Raw genomic sequence first — 17,972 nt, forward strand, 5'->3', positions numbered from 1 at the left:
AAAAAAAAAAAAGACTGTTGGGATGAATGAGAACTCGACAGACTCCCCAGCTATGAGCCTTCAAAAAGCCCTCAGAGGGAAGAGCTAGAGAGGCTGAAAGAAAAATATATTAAAAGAAAAAAAGAAAAATGATGGAAGACACCGGGTGGGTCCTGGCACTGATCACACAGAGTACTCCCTAGGGTAGTGCAGGCTGGCACAGCCCACAGAGACTCCACTGGTGACAGACACAGGACGTAATCCCACTGCATCAAACACGCACTCCCCAGCCACACAAGGACACACTCCTGAGCCCACCAAATCTGACCACACCTAGAGCCACCAGACAAGTGTCCGCAGACATCACACCCACAGCAGTGCAGACCGGAGCGCTGACCTGCAAATGGTTCTGTTGCTCACCGATTTCTAACACAGTGAAGGAAACTAGAAGCAGAATTAAACTCAGGAGGGAAGAAAAGAACCATCCAGAGGCAAGCTCCTCCAGGAAAATCTGTAATTACAAGAATCATCAAAGGGAAAACAAAGCTGTAACAGAAATTAAAATCTAATGGTCTTTGAATATAGTAAACAGGCAAACCTTTGGCAAAGCACAAAATAATACTAGAAATAAGAGAACGCCAGGCGCGGTGGCTGACGCCTGTAATGTCAGTACTCCGGGAGGCCGAGGTGGTGGATCACCTGAGGTCAGGAGTTCCAGACCAGCCTGGCCAACATGGTGAAAGCCTGTCTACTAAAAATACAAAAACTTAGGCAGGCATTATGGCGAGCACCTGTGATCCCAGCCATTCAGGAGGTTGAGGCAGGAAAATCGCTTGAACTTGGGAGGCAGAGGTTACAATGAGTCAAGATCGCACCATTGCACTCCAACCTGGGCAACCAGAGTGAAACTGTCTCAAAAAAAAAAAAGAAGGTGGCGACTGATCTGTCAGTAGTTTCACTGGCCGGTTAAGCCAAAGAGAAATAAAAAATAATGAAATTACTCCCCAACCCCAGCCCCTGCCAAACAACAAAAACCAGCCTACTTGAAAATAACCGCCGGGCGCGGTGGCTCAAGCCTGTAATCCCAGCACTTTGGGAGGCCGAGGCGGGTGGATCACGAGGTCAAGAGATCGAGACCATCCTGGTCAACATGGTGAAACCCCGTCTCTACTAAAAATACAACAAATTAGCTGGGCATGGTGGCACGTGCCTGTAATCCCAGCTACTCAGGAGGCTGAGGCAGGAGAATTGCCTGAACCCGGGAGGCGGAGGTTGCGGTGAGCCGAGATCGCGCCATTGCACCCCAGCCTGGGTAACAAGAGTGAAACTCCGTCTCTAAATAAATAAATAAATAAATAAATAAATAACCAACAGTCCTAAGCAATCCTTGGCTAAAAAGAAATTGAAAGAGTAGCTAGCAACAACTAGCAAGATCAGTGAAGAAGAAAACATACGTCCTCAAAATGACAGATGCGGCTGTCAGAACCAGACATGGATTAAAGTGGAGAAGGAAGAAAAGCACCATGAAGAAGCAAAGACAGAAACTGAAAATAATGACACAGGAAGTAAAAACAGACAAACCCTTCAAAGATCATTAAGGAACTGAGGAATGGAAAGCGTGATTAGGAATAAGAAACAAAAAGTGAGCATAGAGAGGCCAAGAGAATACCAGACTTCGTGGAAATGAGTACCCCTTAACCCTGAAACCAAAGCCCGAGGAAGTGGCACAAATGGCTGCCAGCTGCCTTTGGCCTCCTGTTAACCACAGCTGACTCCAGTGTGATTTTTTTTTCCGCCCATACAGGGTCTCACTGCTGCCCAGGATGGAGTGCAGTGATGCAATCCCAGCTCACTGCAGATTGACTTCCCTGGTTCAGACGATCCCCCCACCTCACCCTCCCAAGCAGCTGGGACTACAGGTGCATGCCACCACACCCTGCTAATTTTTTAAATTTTTTTGTAGAGATGGGGTTTTGCCATGTTGCCCAGGCTGGTCTTGAATTCCTGGGCTCAGGCAATCGACCTACCTCAGCCTCCCCAAGTGCTGGGATTACAGGTGTGAGCCACCACGCCCAGCCACCCCTGTGATTTTAACCATTCCAGACCACAAAGACACAGCCAGCCCTGCTCACAACATGCAGGGGCCACACCTGTCACAGCAAAACCTGCTGGAGCCAATCCACACAACCGAGACCACGTATGACAGGGCAGAAGGCCACAGGGAAGCCACGACAGACCAGGGTTCACCTCCAGAATGCCATAAAAACACCAATCCACTCTGGCCTTGTGGTGGCCACATCCACAAATCACAGGAGGTCCAGAAAACCACAGGATCATCCTAACAGATGCTAAGAAAGAAGACTCTAGAAAGTCAGCCACCCTCCTAAAAAATAGCCCAACAACAAATGAAGGCACAACAGCGATTCCCTGTAGATCACACCAGGACGCCCACTTCCTCCTCTGCATCAGGCCCACGGTGACAGTGGCATGACTAATGTGCACCCCAGGGAAGCAGAGAGGAGGCCAGCTTTTGCTGATAAGTGTGAATATCTAGAAAACCCAAAAAACTCTTAATAAAAGCTATTTGAATTATAAGAGAATTTGATAAAGTGGCTAAATATAAAATGAATGGTAGTTTTTTTCCTACATGAGCAGTGATCCCCAAAACTTGGGGGAAAAAAATCCACTTACAAAAATATCACAAATCATAAAAAAACCTTAAGTCACTGTATGCCGGAAGTCATAAGACCCATGTGAAAAACAATGAAATCTCATTAAAAGACTGAAACATATCTAGAGGAAAAGTCAGGCCACTGTTTTGGGTGGCAGGTGGATGGAAAGGGGCCCTCTGTTCTTCCACAATACATGCGCCTGGCCCCTGCGCACACGGCCCTGCGGGCCCCCCATCCCCTGCTGCCTGCCACCAGCCTGCACAATGCTCCCCACATGCACAAGGGCCATGCACTCCCCAGACCTCCTGTCTGTCCAGCTGCCTCTCCCTGTCCAGCCTGTGTACAACCCCTCCCACATGCTGCTCTAAGACGCTGACCTCCCCCAGCACTGCCTGGCTACAGGCACCATACGCACCCTTGGTCTCTATCAAGAGGCCCTTCTGGACCTCCAGTAATTCATCACCTCTGGTCTCTCGGGGCACACCCCGCTGCTGGCAGCTCTCCTTGACTCACTCTGGGGTCCCCCCTTTTGAATGCAGTTGCGCATGTTCGGCCTAGGTGTGCCGTACACTGTCTGGGTGTGATTCAGAACCAGCACACCCTTCAGGGAGGGGTATGAGGAAGCACCCGCAGAGAGCACCAGGTCACCTCCCAGGCCGCCCCAGTCAGCCCGGCCAACTCACAATTGAGACTTGTTGCTGTTGGGTCCTGAGTTGGCCATACTGAGGATGCCACGGCCCGTGTGCGAGAGGTTGGGCCGGAACTCATCTTTGAAGGGCTTCCCCCAGTACGACTCCCCGCCTGGAAGAGAAAGACCCACAGGAACAGGAAGGCCTCGGCCCCAGCCGAGGCAGAACCAGAAACCTCAGAGTCCTGAGGGGCATCAGGGCCTTACTGAGCCCAGCAAGGGGCAGAGGCACTTGATAAGGTGGTCCCCAGCCCCACATCACCAACTCCAGGGCCCCTCGGAGCCCCCGTGCCTCCACACAGGCAGGCTGCTACCCACTCACCCCAGGTGAATGGGGCCTGCCCCAGGACAGGGATTAAAGAGTCAAGGCAACCATCATCATCACTCGTGCTATGGGAGTATGGAGATGGGGGGGCCTGGGCCCAAGCAGCTGCACGCTGAGGGGCTTGAAGAGGCTGCAGGAGGGAGGGCTGGCCCCCAGGGGCCCAGAGAGGATGCCACACATGCCTGCATCCTCTACTATGCAGGCCTCACAGCCACCTGGAAATGAGAAAACCAAGGGCCAGGCCTGAGAGGGCACAGCACTGATAGCCGCCAGTCGTTCCACCCTGGTCTAGCAGATTCCACGTCCAAGCTCGGCACAGCCCATGTACAGCTACACCCTCATGCCCCAAGGAGCAGCCAACGTGCCCAGAGAGGGGCCCAGCACCAATACCTACCTGTGCCTGTGCCTGTGGGGTCGCCCCCTTGGATCTGTGAGAACAAAAGCCAACGCGCAAGTCACACCGCGAGACCTGAGCCCACCACCTGCCCGACTGAAGGAGACCCCTCCTGCCAGATGGCTCCTCACAGGGACTGGGCTCTTGGCAAGGATGAGGGGCCCTCCCAGCCACCTCCCTGTGTGAACCCAGTTCTGTTCCCCAACAGAGGATCACCAACTCAACTCAACCTGGCCACCGTGGTCTCAGGGCCCTGGGACAGGGCAGGGACAAGCCTACCCAGACCCTGATGTCCCACCAAGCACATCTGTGCAGCCAGTGACTCGCATCACTCACCACGAAGTTCCGGATGGATCTGTGGAAGATGGTGCCATCATAATAATGCTTTTTGCAAAGCCTGATGAAGTTTTCGCAGGTTTTCGGTGTCTGCAACATAGTCCCGATACATGTATGAAGCAGAGAGCGGCCAAAGGCAGCTCACCACAGCCACAGGCGGCCTTTTTTTTTTTGAGAGGGAGTCTTGCTTTGTCACCCAGGCTGGAGTGCAGTGGTGTGATCTCGGCTCACTGCAACCTCCACCTCCCAGGTTCATGTGATTCTCCTGCCTCAGCCTCCCACTCTAGCCAAGACTACAGGAGTGCGCCACCAGGCCTGGTTAATTTTTGCATTTTTAGTAGAGATGGGCTTTTACCATGTTGGCCAGGCTGGTCTCGAACTCCTAAGCTCAGGTGATCCACATACGTTGACCTCCTAAAGTGCTGGGATTGCAGGCATGAGCCACCATGCCCAGCCAGGAGGCCTTTAACATCCAGCAGAGTCAGCTGCCCGGCCACACGGGGCAAGGATGGACCCACAACACCAAGCAACAGAACCCGTGAAGCCACATGGCCCAGAGCAGAGCGCATGGGAGAAGTGCAGGCAGAGCAGCGAGTGCAGCCTGGTCCCCTCTCTGGGACACTGGCACCTGTGCACAGGGCAACATGGCCCACTAGGAAGGACACAGGGCACCGCTGTGGGTCCCGCCTAGTGACAGGCTGAGGTTTCTTTACAAGCACATACCAGTGGCAGCCCTAAATTTAAGACATGGCTGTCAAATGACCCCAGAAATGACCTCAGGGCACAGGGAGGGAGGGAGCCACCACACCCACCAGGTCGCAGTGCAGCTCCAGGTTGAGATCGCCCCTGTTGGTGTGTAGCCGCACATAGCCCTTCTTCCTCACAAACTGGTAGCGGAGCACGTCCTCGTCAATGGCAGCTACAAGCAGAGGTCCGAGCTCAGCCCCTGCCCTAGCCCTGGGGGCGCCCCACCATGCCAGGCAGCACCAGCCAAAGACACAGAGGCATCTGGCCGAGGACTAGACTCCAACTCTGGAAAGAGCACGGGAGCCAGAGACCGAGAGTCTTCTGCTTGGGCCATGCACAGCCCAGCCTCATGGGCCTGGCAGGGGCTCAGCAGCTAAGAGGGGGAGGACTGGAGACTCAGGTGTCCGTGGGAGCCCCTGACAGACCAAAAGAGTGGGAATCAGGGGAGGGCGCCCACCCCTCTGCCACTGTCAGGTCACATGGTAGGTTTCTACAGAGGCAAAGGCGGCTACCTGCTTCGTGTGTGGTCTCTGGAACCATCGCAGTGGACGTGAAGGAAGCGCTGACCTTCCCTGTGGAATAGTGGGCCTGCCAAGGAAACCAGGGTGGCACCTCAGCAGTGCCATGGGAGGCTGGTGGGCAGAGATGTGGTGCCTGCCTAGAAGCCAACCACACACCACCCCTGCCCCCCAGGCCCTGCTCAGTGCCTCTCCTCCAGGAGGGTCTCCCTGACTGGCAGAAGGAAGAAGCCAAGGATAGGCCAAGCCAGGGGCCCCTGGCCTCAACCCGGTCCCGACTCTTAGGACGTAAGTGAAACCATGTAGATAAAATACCACACAGGACCTCAGGGTTAGGAGTGTACAAGTGACTTCTCATTTCTTTTTAATTTTTTTATGAGACAAGCTCTTGCTGTATACCCAGGCTGGAGTGCAGGGGTGCGATCCTGGCACACTGCAGCCTCCAAATCCTGGGCTCAATTGACCCTCCTACACCTCAGTCCCCTAAGTAACTGGGACGACAGGCATGTGCCATCACGCCTGGCTGATTTTTTGGGTTTTTTGTAGAGGTAAGGTACCACTATGTTGTCCAAGCTAGTCTTGAACTCCTGGCCTCAAGCAATCCTCCTGCATCAGCCTCCCAAAATACTGGGGTTACAGGCCTCAGCCACCACGCCTGGACTTGCTTCTTTATTATTAATTTTTGAGACGGAGTTTCGCTCTTGTTGCCCAGACTGGATGCAATGGTGCCATCTCTGCTCACAGCAACCTCTGCTTCCCAGGTTTAAGCAACTCTCCTGCCTCAACCTCCCGAGTAGCTGGGATTACAGGTATGTGCCACCACGCCCTGCTAATTTTGTATTTTCTGTAGGGACAGGGTTTCTCCATGTTGGTCAGGCTGGTTTTAAACTCCCAACCTCAGGTGACCCACCCACCTCGGCCTCCCAAAGTGCTAGGATTACAGGCATCAGCTACCGCACCGGGCCTGGCCTAACTTCTTTTTAAAAGTCTCAAACTGGCCGGGCGCGGTGGCTCACACCTGTAATCCCAGCACTTTGGGAGGCCGAGGCGGTGGATCATGAGGTCAGGAGTTCAAGACTATCCTGGCCAAGATGGTGAAACTCCGTCTCTACTGAAGATACAAAAAAAATGAGCTCCGCGTGGTTGCGAGCGCCTATAGTCCCAGCTACTCGGGAGGCTGAGGCAGGAGAATCGCTTGAACTCGGTGGGTGGAGGTTGCAGTGAGCCAAGATCGCGCCACCACTGCACTCCACTCCATCCTGGGCAACAGAGCGAGACTCCGTCTCAAAAATAAATAAATAAATAAATAAATAAAAGGGGAGGGGAACTCAAACTCTCTGAAGTAAACACATTACATTTTTAATCAGGGGTTGGGGGGAAAAGTCCCAATAAATGTTGTTTTATCAATGACAGGAAGAAAAAGGGGTTTCTTCCATGAGAAGAAAATACAAGCCAGGCACAGTGGCTCACACCTATAATCCCAGCACTTTGGGAGGCCCAGGCAGGAGGATCTCAGGTGAAGTTAGGAATTCAAGACCAGCTTAGGCAACACAGCAAGATCCTGTCTCAAAAAAGAAGAAAAAAAAAAAAGGTAATATGCCAAAGTGCTAAGGGCAGTGTGTTAGAGGGGATGATCACAGACAAACTTTTTTTCAATTTTTCCAGAATTTGAAGAAAGAGAACTTCAGAGCCACCTGCCTATGTCTCTGCACTCGCGAGCTCCAGATCCCCACGTTCTGCCTGAACAGGAGCAAGAAACGAACACGACAGCCCCATCCAGGCAGCACTGTGAGGTCCCAGGCATGCCGTCCCCCTCAGAAACACAGCAGTCCCTGAAACACCCCAACTGTCCCTGGCATGGCTTTGGGCCCCAGTGCAATTGGGCCCTGCCCTCCCAGCCACCACAGAACCACGTGTCCACTCAACGTGCCTGCTCTGGCTGCTGAGCTCAGACTGGGACCACAGCACAAGGCAGAGCTTCTGTGGCGGGGGTCTCTTCCCCTGTGTGCCTCCACACACCCTTGGTTCTTCAATGCCCAGTATGGACGTCAGCCCCTCCCCGTCCGCCTTCTCAGATTCAATCTTCCTTGGGGCAGCCCCAGGGCTCTACACTCAGTGCCATCAGGGGTACCACAGCTCTGGGGGGGATCCTGGTTGCCTCCCTGCCATAATACCCCAGGGCCCCATGAGCCCTGTTCCCAGGACCACTCCAAGAGGCCATGAGATGAGCAAGGAGACAAGGGCTTGGCTGAGTGCCCTGTGCCACTCACAGCATTCAGCTTGTCCACTTTCTTCTTCTCTGGGACCTTCATGGTTGCTGCCAGAATCTCATCCCCTTTGAACTCCTTATAGAGCTCCTGCAGGGTCTCTCGGGTCTCGGCATTTGTGTTTTTCAGATAATAAGATGGGTCCTGTTTGGCTTTCTCCTCATCTACAAAACAGTAGCATGGCCCTGAGCGGTGGAGCCCCCACCAGCCTCCCCACACGGGTGCTGGGGACACAGATCCAGAACAGGCCAGGGCTCGCCAGCCACAGCATGGGCCCCGTGTCACTGTCAGCCACAGAATGCCAAGGTGCCAGCTACAGGCCTGAAGGTCTCCCCACGCAGTTCACAAGGGTCTCAGGATGTACTTAAGGCTGATTTGAAGTTTCCTTTTTATTTATTTTTTTTTTTGAGACGGAGTTTCACTCATGTTACCCAGGCTGGAGTGCAATGGCGCGATCTCGGCTCACCGCAACCTCCGCCTCCTGGGTTCAGGCAATTCTCCTGCCTCAGCCTCCTGAGTAGCTGGGATTACAGGCATGCGCCACCATGCCCAGCTAATTTTTTGTATTTTTAGTAGAGACGGGGTTTCACCATGTTGACCAGGATGGTCTCGATCTCTTGACCTCGTGATCCGCCCGCCTTGGCCTCCCAAAGTGCTGGGATTACAGGCTTGAGCCACCGCACCCGGCCTGAAGTTTCCTTTTTATATTTATCTGTATATTCTAATATTTTTAGAGTATATGCTTTGCTTTTTTTGTTTTTTGAGACAGGGTCTGGCTCTGTCGCCCTGGCTGGAATTCAGTTACAAGATCTCAAAAAAGTGGGTGGAACTTAGTACAGCCTCCACCTCCTTGGCTCAAGTGATTCCCCTGCCTCAGCCCCTCGAGTAGCTGAGGCTACAGGCCCGTGCCAACGGCATCCAGCTAATTTTTCTATTTTTTGTAGAGACAGAGTTTCCCTATGTTGCCCAGGCTGGACTCAAAATCTTGAGCTCAAGCGATCCACCTGCTTTGGTCTCCCAAAGTGCTGGGATTACAGGCGTGAGCCATAGTGCCCACCTGCTTTGCTTCTGTAATTTTTTTTTTTTTTTTTAAAAAGACAGGGTTTCACGATGTTGGTCAGGCTGGTCTTGAACTCCCAACCGCAGGTGATCCGCCTGCCTTGGCCTCCAAAGTGCTTGGATTACAGGCGTGAGCCACCGCGCCCGGTCACACTTTTGTAATTTTAAAAGATATTTTGTGGCCGGTTGCAGTGGCTCACGCCAGTATTCCCAGCACCTTGGGAGGTTGAGGCAGGCAGATCACCAGGTCAGGAGATCTAAACCAGCCTGGCTAACACAGTGAAATCCTGTCTCTACTGAAAATACAAAAAAAGAGCTGGGTCTGGTGGCACCTGACTGTAGTCCCAGCTACTTGAGAGGGTAAGGCAGGAGAATCATTTGAACACGGGAGGCAGAGGCTGCAGCGAGCCAAGACTGCACCACTGCACTCCAGCCTGGGCGACAGGGCAACACTCTGTCTCAAAAAAAAAAGTTATTTTTAATTAAAACAACATAAGTGTTTGTGGGTCTTTTCAGATGTGAAATGCCCCATTCTTGCCCACTCAAGAGGGTGCCTCCTGCCTACTGGGCCATGGACAGCAGCCTGCTCTGTGGATAGGGTCAAGCATTCCCGTCCAGAGAACACAGGCCCAGCCCAGCCCCAAACCCTGACCTCAGACTCTTCTGACTCAATCTCCCCCAGTCATGTGCTCAGCCTCCCTAAAACCCAGTTCACACAACTCTCATCAAGTACCCAGGCCACTGCTCTGCAGCACGAGGCCAAGTGACCTCTGAGCATTAGTCCTGTTGGCTCCTCCGAGGCTAAAGGACAGCCACCAGTGGCTAGGAAAACAGGAGAACCCCGTCACCACCACCTGCCCACTGGAGGCACCAGACAGTGCAGAAAGCAGGGGAACCTGAGCAGGCATCCTGCCAGGGCAGCAAGTCTACCCCACATGTTGTTTCTGAGGCTGCAGTTGACTCAGATTCTCTCAACACTGGCTTAGAAAACGCAGGGTTTATCTGAGCTGGAAACCCTGACCCCCAGGAAGCTGGGGGCTTTGCCCAGGGAACACTGTCCCAATTTTCCCCAAACGCCTCCTCAACTAGCCCAGCCCCTGGTTGTACATACCTGGGTCTATTATTTTCATGTTATTCTTAACATGATAGAAGTTAGAGACATTGAACTTGTCCAAGTTGGTGGGGTCCTGTGGCAAAGAGAGAACACCCAGCAGAGTGAACCCAGCCTGCGGCCAAATGGCAGCCACATGTAGCAAAGGACGGGCAGGTGTCAGAGGTGGGGGGAGTCAAGCAGGGCATGGGGGAGGATGGTGGTCTGTCCCAGGCAGGGCAGCAAGCAGGAGCGGGGGCGGGGGCACAGCCTCGCTAGATGCTGGCCGAGCTGCAACCTTCCTCCAGGCACACTCTAATGAGCTGTTGGTCGCTGTTAGGAAGCTACTGGATGGGAACATGGGCAGCCGTGGGGCTGACATCTGGTTAGAATGGGACAAGCCACAGAGGTGACTGACTGAGCAGGCTGCCCCAGGTCACACCCCAGCCATCACCTGATTTTTTCTAAGTTGTGTTTTTCATTAATTCACTTGGGGTTCTCTGACATCTGCAGGGAGGTCTGTGCCAGACACCAAGGCCCAGAGCTCACCACAGTTCCAGCCCTCAAGGCACTGGAGCAGAACCAGGCCAGCAGAATGGCCATTCAGATGCCTCAGGTGGCTTTGGGAACAGATATGAGGGGCCCTGACATGGGGGTCAGGAATCAGGGAGGAGATGTGAGAGTGAGGCTGAGGAGGCGGCCCCTGCAGAGACCTGGGCTGGCTGCGGACACTGAAGGCAGCTGGGGCAGGCGGGCAGGGGCCACTCACCTGGAGGGTGATGATGTCCTGCCGGGAGAAGGGCTCATCGCTCAGCAGGTCCCGGAAGTTCTTGGCCTTGATATTTAGCTGTTCTACTGCCTACAGCCAGGAAGAAGCGGTGTTACGATGCCTGCCTCAAGCCTTGGCACAGAAGCCTGCAAGTAGGGAGGCCCGGAACTGGCACCATGGCACCATTTGAGAGGCGAGGAACGAGAGAGACAGTGGTGTACACCCCACTGGCTGAAAGCAGTGGCCAGAGCTTTGGCAGAGGCCCGTGCCTGTGGCTGTGACTGTAAACCCCACAAAGACAGGCCATGCCCGCAGCCCAGCCCAGCCCACCTATCCTGGGAACACACAGCAGAGGTCTCCCCACCGCAGTCTCCAGACCCCGGAGCAAAGACACACCTCGTAGGCGTAGACATTGCCAGTCGTCCTCACGGCCACGATGTGGGTGTTATTAGTGAACACGGTGAACAGCACTGGGCAGTGGTACTTCCCTAGAGAGAAGGCACACACGAAGAGGCCAGTCACCTCTGCGGGTGCTAGAGGCCAGGCCAGGCCAGGACAGAATGCAGCCAAAGTCAGCGATGGGAGGAGGCAGAACCCCCTGTCAACTGCCAGAGCAGGGAACCAAGGAGACAGCTGCTTAGCCCCTCAAGCCCCTCCATACCATGAGGAAACTTCTATTCATCCTGCAAGACCCAGTCCCTGCATCATCTTCCTCATACCCTCCAGCACACCTCTGCTGACCGCCATGCTAGTCTCCTCCTCTTCCTGAAGTTGGCCCTCAGCAAGAAACAACCCATGCTCCAGTTCTGACGGCACCACCTCTCACCCACATTCTCAGCCAACCCCTGCTCAGATCTTCCTTCAGAACCGCCCATCCCCTTGCCTGGCTACTGTCTTTTTTTTTGATTGTTTCGTTCTGTTTTGAGATGGAGTCTTGCTCTGTTACCTAGGTTGGAGTGCCGTGGTGTGATCTCAGGTCACTGCAACCTTTGCCTCCGGGGTTTAAGCGATTCTCCTGCCTCAGACTCCCAAGTAACTGGGACTATAGGCATGCATGCGTCACCATGTATGGCTAATTTTTGGATTTTTAGTAGAGACAGGGTTTCACCATGTTGGCCAGGCTGGTCTGGAACTGACCTCAAGCCATCTGCTCACCTTGGCCTCCCAAGCCTTGGTTACTGTCTCTCTGCCTGTAAGTCCCCACCCAGCAGGGACTTGGGCCCTTAGGGAGACCTCATCTCTATAAAAATGAAAATTAAAAAAACTAGCTGGGGCGGGGCTGGAGTCTGTGATGGGCACAGGGAAGGCACATCACACTTCCTCTCTCCACTTTCATCCACAGGGAATAGTTCCAATTAACAAAGAAACAAAGCAGACTGGCCTGTAATCCCAGAATTTGAGAGGCTGAGGTGGGTGGATTGCTTGAACCCAGGAGTAAACTTGGCCAACATAGTAAAACCCTGTCTCTACAAAAAACACAAAAATTAGCTGGGTGCGGTGGTGACGCCTGTAGGCCCAGCTACTTGTGAGGCTGCGGTGGGAGGATCTCTTGAGCCCAAGTGGCAGAGGTTGCAGTGAGCTGAGACTGTACCACTGCATTCCAGCTTGGGTGACAGAGACCCCATTTCCAAAAAAAAAAAAGGAAACAAAAGAAAAGAAGCTAATTGCCATGTCAAAGTTTAAAAAAAAAAAAAAAGCCAGACCTCATCTCTCCCTCAGTGGCTCCCATCTTGGGCAGACGCCCAAATCCTCCTGTGGCTCCCAGGGCCCACAGGACTGCTCTGCACCTGTCCCCGCCACATCCCCTGCTCCATTGTTGGCACATGCTGTACCAGACACACTGGACTCCTGGCTGGGCACAGACACCCTCAAGTGTGTGCCCACCTCAGGGTCTTTGCACTGGCTGTGCCGTTGGCCAGGCCCTGCGCTCCCCCGAGCCCCTCATGGCTTCCCTCCTCGCAGTGTGTCAGGACGGCCCTCTCCTTGCTGTGCTCTCCACACAGAAGCAGCCTCTGGCACACCCTGCTGAGCTGCTCTCTGGTGTTCTTCCCCACCAGAACACATGCTCCTCTCAGGAAAGACGCAACCTGTTGTGCTCTCTGCACATGGCAGGCACTCAATAAATATTTGCTGAATGAGAGACACACACTGCTGATCACAGATAGGGAGGCAGCCCACTCTCGGCCACCAGGGTGCAGCTTCCTGTCCTCCACCTTTGTCAATGACCTGCTGAAGTTCACCCATTCATTCACCTGCGAATGCTGCACCAGCTAGGGACCGGGCTCTGGGCTCAGACAAGTGGGGCAAAAGGGCCATGGCCTCACGTGCTACAGCATCTCCCTGGAACACATGCACCCAGTGAGCACGGACAACCCCTAAACCATGGGATATGCAAGGGCAGAAGACCTGCGCTAGAATCTAGGACAGGGTCAGTAACTGGGCAGGGGTGAACTGCACCCCTCATTCAAGCATCTGACCACAAGAGCAGCGGAGGGTGTGTAAGGGATATGAAGCAGGAGCTGCTGGGCTGCGCTGGGCTAGGCCCTATGAGCTGTGGTGAGGAAACGCCCACCCCAAGAGCGACCCGACCAATCCCTCCAGACCATCCACATCCCCTCCCCAGCTGCCACCCTGGTTCCCAGCGCGGAGCAACTTCTGCCTCCAACAGCAAACAGACCACAGCCTCAGCCAGAGGGGGCCCATGCCCTCCAGCTCCAACTGTGCCCATGAAGGCCACTGGCAGCTCACGATGGCCCAATCACCTTTGTGGGAAGTTCCCAACACCCAAGGTTCTGCCCCCTCCCATCCCCAGCCTAAAACTACACAGACCTTTGAGAAGAAATCTTGTGACACCTTTTGAGGACTAAAAGCAGGTGTCCAGCTTGGTCAGAAAGGAATGACTGATTCCATATGAGACCTGGTGAGAGCCAGGAGCTTGGGTCAGCAAGCCAAACCTAGAGTTGGCCCCAACGGTTCCACTCACCCTCACTGTTCTTGGCAAAGTTCAGCTTGATCAGGGACCTCCCATCCAGCTTCTGGAAGAAGCAGAGTTAATAATTAATGATAATGAATAAGTGATTGATGCACAGAGATACTGGGGTCAGACAGAGACGGGCTGAAATGGTCTCTGACCAGCCGACTGGGCAGCTCTGAACAAAAGGGAAGGCCCCAAGACCCTGCAAGGACCTCATGGGGGCTGCAGGATAGCACCGGGCGGTTGTGTTTACGTGGCACCCCCACCATTCTCTGAGAAGAGCCATCATGGGTGATTCCAAGCTGAAAGACAAGGCCGCTTGGTAGTGGTATAGTTCTGCAGGGTTTGGACATTTTTATGGTGAGCACAGATTATTTCTAAAATTAAAAAATGAACATATTTCACCAGGCGCAGTGGCTCATGCCTATAATCGCAGCACTTTGGGAAGCCGAGGTGGCAGATCACAAAGTCAAGAGATTGAGACCATCTTGGCCAACATGGTGAAATCCCGTCTCTAGTAAATATACAAAACATAGCTGGGCATGGTGGCGGGTGCCTGTAGTCCCAGCTACCACTGCCCTCCAGCCGGAAACAGAGTGAGACTCTGTCTAAAAAAAAAAAAAGAATGTATTTCTTCAGCTAGTGGGGCAACACACGGGTCTGCCTTATTTTTCTGTCATATGAATATTTAAGAAAAAAAAAACACATTAAAAGTGGGGAGAAAGGGAAGAAATGCACTCCAACGCTAAGACTGGTTGTGTTGGGACGGTGGGACCCTCTATTTTTCTGTTTCTGGATGTTTTTTCTTTTTTCTTATTTCCCCCACTCCTGGTGGCGGGTCATGTTTTCAGTTTCTGTGGTGTGTCTGCAGTTCAGCTCTTCTACAGCAAACTTTCCCATAAAACAAAATCTGGACAATCAGAGGTGGGAATTGCCGGGGGCGGGGCTGTCAGAGCTATATGCCGCTGGGGAGCACCTCACTGGGGGCCACATCCCAGCAGCTGCTGCTAGCTGGTGTGGGCTGGGCCCAGCTCTGCCTACCCAGGCCCAGGGGAGATGCAGGAGGAGCCTCCTGGGGCTGGCCCTGAAACGGCAGCAGGCCCTCGTGCTGCCCTCCCTGCCCGCTGTGGGTCCTGCCTGCTGCAGGCCAGCCTAACTGACCACACCTACTCCTCCACTGCCTTCGTTCCTTCCTTTGTCATTTAACTACCCCCACCTTCCTACATCACTATAGGTAAGGAAGAGACCATCAGAGGACCAGCAGGGTCCCTATTCAGGAATAGGACCTGAGTAGAGAGAACCCCCCCCCCCACAAAACAGGCTCCTTCTGAGCCCCCAAAAGTCACATGGGCCAACCAGCCCTTGGCCCAGCAACTCTCCTCAGAGATTTGGCTAGCAAGGCTCTACTGATGCCCATAGGTCTATCCAAGCAAGCCCACAGCAAGACCCCTTCCAGAGCACGCCAGGGGAGAGGCACAGGCACAGGATAAGGACATGTGGGGCACCCCTGCAGACTCACCCCAATATGACGCCTGGAACAAAGAAATGGCAGCGCCTCACAGTGTGGCTAACTGCCAGATCAGGTGTTGTGGGTTGGGCCCAGCACAATCAACAAGTTTGGGAACCCAAAAGAGCACCTTTGAAGCAAAACACCCAAAGTAACAAAACGCACCCCAGCTGCAACTGAATAAACAACACCCACTGGGACAGCAGAGGCCATGAGTGTAGCTGGGGACAGGAAAACCCCACCTACCCCACCTACCCCACCTCGCCACCGGGCTGCTCCCTGAGGCAGACACCCAGCCACACAGGGCATAGGCAGGCAGCAGGGACTCCTGAGAAGAGACACAGAGGATGACTTCCCAGACTCGGGCACGGATCCTGGGGAAAGCCCCTGGAATCCAATGTGGCTCCAGCAGCAAACATCACAGAAACAGTCTCTTTTTTTTTTTTTTGAGACGGAGTTTTGCACTGTCGCCCAGGCTGCAGAGCAATGGCACGGTATCGACTCACTGCAATCTCCGCCTCCTAGGTTCAAGCAATTCTCCTGCCTCAGCCTCCTGAGTAGCTGGAACTACAGGCGTGCACCACCATGTCCAGCTCATTTTTTTGTATTTTTATTAGAGATGGGGGTTCACGATGTTGGCCAGGATGGTCTCGATCTCCTGACCTTGAGATCTGCCCACCTCGGCCTCCCAAAGTGCTGGGATTACAGGCATGAGCCACAAAAACACAGACTTTAAGTGACAAAGACCAAGGAAAAGACTGCCCTCCCTAAGGAGGTGAGGCCACAAGCCCCCACAAGCCCCCTACCCAAGCATCTGAAAGAGAAAAGCCATAGGCTTTAGCAGCTGGTCCAAGGACACTCAAAATCAGCCCCCTGGCCAAGTTCCCTTATTTTCAAGAGCAGGAAAGCCTTGGAGGAGTGCCAACTCCATCTAGAAAGAATCCACAGACCCCTGCAGTCCCCAGAAAGTCATAAGGGTCAGAAGAGCTGAGACAGCACAGATGGGCTGCCAGCTTCTCCTGCTGGCCTGGCAGGGAGGGGCGTATTATCCAGGGAACTCTTTCCCAGTGGATCCAGCACAGGGAACCTGCTGAAGTCCTGACCTTCTACGTCATTTGCACAGTTTGAGCTCTTGCCCCAGGCCACAGGAAAAAGGGGGAGGAATAAATGCAAGGAACTCCAACAGGAAGGGCAAGGTCACTGGTAAAATACACGAGCTCTCCCTCAAGACCAAGCCGAATAATGTCCCCCCAAAACTGATGCTCACTGGAACTGTGGCCTTACTTGGATACAAGGTCTCTGCAGATATAGTAACATGAGGTCATGCTGGATCACAGCTATGGTCTGAGAAAAGATATGCACATATACATATGTGTACAGGCAGGAAGCGTTTATGTATAGGAACGGGTGTGGGGAGAGGAGGGGAAGACTGTTCCTCCTCACTGGGCCCCATGAATGCTTCTCTCCCATGTTCCTGTGTTCATGAACATGACCAGAACAGGAGAGGCGAGAAGATGGCTTTCACCACCATCACTGAAACTCCTGCACAGCCACCTACCTCTCCATTGCTGGGGTTGGTCCCGTACTTCTTAAGCCAGGGAACAATGTTCCTGAAGGGAAGAGGGAACAGAAAGCATCACCAGGGTGCTTAGGTGTCACCTGGTAACAACACTAGAGTCTTGCAGGGCTATTCCAGGTTAGAGGCCTGTGAAGGAGTCTTGCTCCATTTTAGGAGAGGAAAACTCCTCACCTTGTCTCAGGAAGTGGGGGGATATTTGTGGATACATGGGTTTCAAAATATGTTCAGAGTTATCATTGCAGTTATATATACACAACAAAAACTACAGGTGAAAATGAGTAAGTAAATGGTTTGGGGTTTTTTTTCTTTGAGACAAAGTTTCGCCTTGTCATTTAGGCTGGAGTGCAGTATTTCTATCATGCCTCACTGAAGCTTCCAACCCCTGGGCTCAAGCGATCCTCCCACCTCAGCCTTCCAAGTAGCTGGGACTACAGGTTCACGCCCCCATGGCTGGCATGGTTCTCACTGTGTTGCCCAGACTGGTCGCAGACTCCTGGGTTCAAGAGCTGCTCCTGCTCAGCCACCCAAAGTGCTAGGACTACAGACATGGGCCACGACTCCATGTCACAAATGTTGATACATCTGTACAGTGAAATGCTAGGCTAGCATCAAAAATTACGCTTCCAAGCCAGGCACAGTGGTGTGTGCCTGAAATATCAGCTACTTAGGAGGCTGAGGTAGAAGGATTACTGCGGCCCAGGAGTTCAAGACCAGCCTGGTCAACACAGTGAGACCCTGTCTCAAAAAAAAAAAGGAAAAGAAAAAGTATACTTTCAGAGAATTCTGAATCACACAGGGAAAAGAAGCTATCATAACAAAGTGCATAAATAGATCCAGAGTGTTGCTTGTTAACACTTCACCATGTTCACAGTGTTACTTCAATCATGTTACTACAAATAAGTTCACAAAAAATTAGTATATTCACAGTAGTTATCCTGGATAGTGGGACTGTGGTAAAATTTTCTTTTTCTAGGCCGGGCGCGGTGGCTCAAGCCTGTAATCCCAGCACTTTGGGAGGCCGAGGCGGGTGGATCACGAGGTCAAGAGATCGAGACCATCCTGGTCAAC

General features: G+C 53.1%; 1 protein-coding gene across 1 annotated transcript in view; it reads right to left on the reverse strand.

Annotated features, from left to right (window-relative positions):
* The window catches only part of PPIL2 (peptidylprolyl isomerase like 2), a 24,910-nt gene that overhangs the window by 4,875 nt on the left and 2,063 nt on the right, over nt 1–17,972 (reverse strand). Inside the window, exons 2-12 of the mRNA XM_017518611.2 lie at nt 16,884–16,935; nt 13,828–13,879; nt 11,241–11,332; nt 10,845–10,934; nt 10,097–10,172; nt 7,930–8,090; nt 5,654–5,729; nt 5,207–5,313; nt 4,395–4,484; nt 4,059–4,092; nt 3,335–3,452 (exon numbers count right to left, since the gene is read on the reverse strand). Coding sequence (XP_017374100.1) covers nt 3,335–3,452; nt 4,059–4,092; nt 4,395–4,484; nt 5,207–5,313; nt 5,654–5,729; nt 7,930–8,090; nt 10,097–10,172; nt 10,845–10,934; nt 11,241–11,332; nt 13,828–13,879; nt 16,884–16,935 — 948 coding nt within the window. The remainder of the gene's footprint in view (nt 1–3,334; nt 3,453–4,058; nt 4,093–4,394; nt 4,485–5,206; nt 5,314–5,653; nt 5,730–7,929; nt 8,091–10,096; nt 10,173–10,844; nt 10,935–11,240; nt 11,333–13,827; nt 13,880–16,883; nt 16,936–17,972) is intronic.

Source organism: Cebus imitator, unplaced genomic scaffold, assembly GCF_001604975.1.
Source record: "Cebus imitator isolate Cc_AM_T3 unplaced genomic scaffold, Cebus_imitator-1.0 Scaffold690, whole genome shotgun sequence".
In the NCBI taxonomy this organism is placed as follows: domain Eukaryota; kingdom Metazoa; phylum Chordata; class Mammalia; order Primates; family Cebidae; genus Cebus; species Cebus imitator.